Genomic DNA, 3577 nt, shown 5'->3' on the forward strand with positions numbered 1-3577 from the left:
AAGGCCGTTTAAAAACAGATATTATATGACAATATAATATTGTTACGTCTCCGTTTGTTAATTAACTTTCCGTAACTTCGTTCCGACGAAACTTTAGCGACACAAGTCCTTACTTAATAAAACTGGTTTATTCTTTCCGGATATAACTTTACGATATACTTAAGTTCAACAATCGCGCTAAAATAAACGCTATAACAACGAACGTGCTCAATAATACTCTCTGACTGCAAATCAATTACTCACTGTCTACACACACATTATCCTGTCACGTTGTCACCCTCTTTTATATACCAGACTACCCTATATCTAGTAAATGCTAGAGCATTCGCCAAGGTACAGGATAGTTTTAGAAAGCAGAGGGCGTGAGAATAATCACGTGATCTCGCTGACGCAACAATATGTTAAAACGGTGTTTAAACAAGTCTTGGTGTCGGCTGTCTGCTTAGCTAGCGCTACTTCTTACCGAAAATAAACGTTTCAAACGTTACCTTCCAACTACATTTGGACCCCCAGGTTTCAAACGTTACCTTCTAACCACATTTGGACCCCCAGGTTTCAAACGTTACCTTTTAACCACATTTGGACCCCCAGGTTTCAAACGTTACCTTCTAACTACATTTGGACCCCCAGGTTTCAAACGTTACCTTCTAACTACATTTGGACCCCCAGGTTTCAAACGTTACCTTCTAACCACATTTGGACCCCCAGGTTTCAAACGTTACCTTCTAACTACATTTGGACCCCCAGGTTTCAAACGTTACCTTCTATCCACATTTGGACCCCCAGGTTTCAAACATTACCTTCTAACCACATTTGGACCCCCAGGTTTCAAACGTTACCTTCTAACCACATTTGGACCCCCAGGTTTCAAACAACACTGAACGTGTAACAGGAATTTTGTATGATACCCCCATTGTATCCTCTCTCTTATTATTTGTTACTATATAGCTTAATCTAGTTTGTTTGTGTTCTCTAAAATAAAGCTACACATTGGGCTATCCGTGTTGTGCCCATCACGGGTATCGAAACCCGGTTGTAAGCGTTATAGGCCTACAGACTTACCGATGAGCCACTGAGGGGGGGGGGCACTTAATCTAGCTAGAAAAACCAAAGTTGCTTTTCAAAATCTTCGGTAAGGGAACATTCGTTTATAACGTGCTACTCATTAAACCTAGTAAGACAGGAAACTTACCTATTAGCTAGTAAGACAGGAAACTTACCTATTTTGGCCAAGCCAGCAATGAAGATCCACAAAGAGATTATGAGTGGAGTTGACACGTGGGGGAAGTCCACTTTTGCCACTTGATAGCGGTGGATGTGCTTATCATGTTCGTGTGAGACCTCGGGTTCGTGCCTAGTCGAACCCGCGTGAATAACAGGAATAAGTACGGGTTCGTCCGAGACGGGATGGGCATCAGGATTCGGGGGCACTGCTTCGTGATGGTCAGGAAAGACGCTGTCCACTATGTTCACGCGGGGCTTGTCGCTACAAACATTTGTCCAAAAACAACCAAAAACTAGAACTAGGGTTAAGAAAGTCACTTTAGTTAACATACTTTATCAACTTTAACAAGCGGAATAAAAAAAAGTGGTCGTTATTGCGCACGAACGCTTACAGCATGTTCCTTGTAAGTTTGCTATTCCCCAGACAGGTACTTGCACCTTGTGCTGCCAACACGTGCAGGTTACTTTTGATGCGAGCTCCATCTGTGAACGGAGTCGTGACTGGTCGGGTTAGTGACGTCACAAGAAGTTTCACCAATCACGAAAGAGGTAGTAAAAACTGCTCTCACTTCGGAAAGTAAAAACAAAACGTAAAGAGAAGACACTGAAAACACTGACGAGGATAAAAATCATGTTAGGGTTGGAAGTGTAGTAGACGTAGTTTTAACACTGAGAAACGTTAGGGTTGGAGGTGTAGTAGACGTAGTTTTAAAGTAACAGTAGCAAGTAACTGATAAACAGCAGCTGAACAAGGATTAAAAGTGTTGATAATAAAAGTAAGTTGGTGAAAAACCACATTTAACGGAATGAAACATGAGACGCCTTTATGTCAAGGAAACTAGTGTTCGTGGGTCTTCTTCAGTACCACGTTGTCTAGTAGAAAAACTGGTCAACGACGCATACTTGACCCCGGAACTTCGAATTCCCTGAAGGACACCGAGGGTCAGAAAGCTGTCGAGCAAGAAATGACCTTGAGAGATGCTGAGATTTTGTTATTAAATATCTTATGACTGTTCTCCTTAGGTTGTTATCCGTGTTGTATTCAATTCTTGTTGATGGCCAGAATCTCGCATGTGAAGAAATATGCCGTTGTTTATGTTACTACCTTTAGTGTCCAGAATCTAGCATGTGAAGAAATATGCCATTGTTTATGTTACTACCTTTAGTGTCCAGAATCTAGCATGTGAAGAAATATGCCGTTGTTTATGTTACTACCTTTAGTGTCCAGAATCTCGCACATGAAGAAATATGCCGTTGTTTATGTTACTCTAGATTCTGGACACTAAAGGTCATGTGAAGAAATATGCCATTGTTTAGGTTACTACCTTTAGTGTCCAGAATGTAGCATGTGAAGAAATATTCCGTTGTTTATGTTACTACCTTTAGTGTCCAGAATCTCGCATGTGAAGAAATATGCCGTTGTTTATGTTACTACCTTTAGTGTCCAGAATCTCTCGTGTCCACACGATAGTTCTAACAGTATTGGCATGATATGATACGCACGGCGTGTTTTTATTATTTTGTTGTTCTGTTTGAAGTTAATTCATTTTTAATGATGTTAGAATAATCGTAATGGACAACTTGACGAAAATAATATTTTTTGTAGGATTATACAAAATCACGTTATAAAACACAGAACATAAACCACGTTATAAAACACGGCTATACAACAGGAACTGTATTAATAACAGAACATAAACCACGTTATAAAACACGGCTATATAACAGGGACTGTATTAATAATAGAACATAAACCACGTTATAAAACACGGGATCTATAACAGGAACTGTATTAATAACAGAACATAAACCACGTTATAAAACACGGGATCTATAACAGGAACTGTATTAATAACAGAACATAAACCACGTTATAAAACACAGAACATAAACCACGTTATAAAACACGGCTATATAACAGGGACTGTATTAATAACAGAACATAAACCACGTTATAAAACACAGAACATAAACCACGTTATAAAACACAGAACATAAACCACGTTATAAAACACGGCTATACAACAGGAACTGTATTAATAACAGAACATAAACCACGTTATAAAACACGAATATACAACAGGAACTGTATTAATAACAGAACATAAACCACGTTATAAAACAGGGGTTTACAAAAACTGGTATGTTTCTCGGGCAGATTTGGGGCTTTTAGAAGCTGATTTCAGATTCCAATTAATAATGCGTTTGTTTCTGTATGTTTTGTTTTCCTTTTTACCGAAACGTTTACACAGCCCCACCTATAATCACTAACCTATATTTTACTAGAACCTTCGCCTATACGAGCCAATACTTTTTGGTTTGTTCGATATTTTCCCACATAAGATAGCCCTGT

At 39.0% G+C, this 3577-nt stretch overlaps 1 protein-coding gene across 1 annotated transcript; it reads left to right on the forward strand.

Annotated features, from left to right (window-relative positions):
* Positions 1–446: 446 nt before the first annotated feature.
* Positions 447–881, forward strand: LOC106476472 (the record flags this gene model as incomplete). Its single annotated transcript, XM_013937129.1, has 1 exon — positions 447–881. A coding segment is annotated over one exon (435 nt), but the record flags the coding sequence as incomplete, so codon positions are not given.
* Positions 882–3577: the final 2696 nt, after the last annotated feature.

Source organism: Limulus polyphemus, unplaced genomic scaffold (genome assembly GCF_000517525.1).
Source record: "Limulus polyphemus unplaced genomic scaffold, Limulus_polyphemus-2.1.2 Scaffold10661, whole genome shotgun sequence".
Lineage (NCBI taxonomy): Eukaryota > Metazoa > Arthropoda > Merostomata > Xiphosura > Limulidae > Limulus > Limulus polyphemus.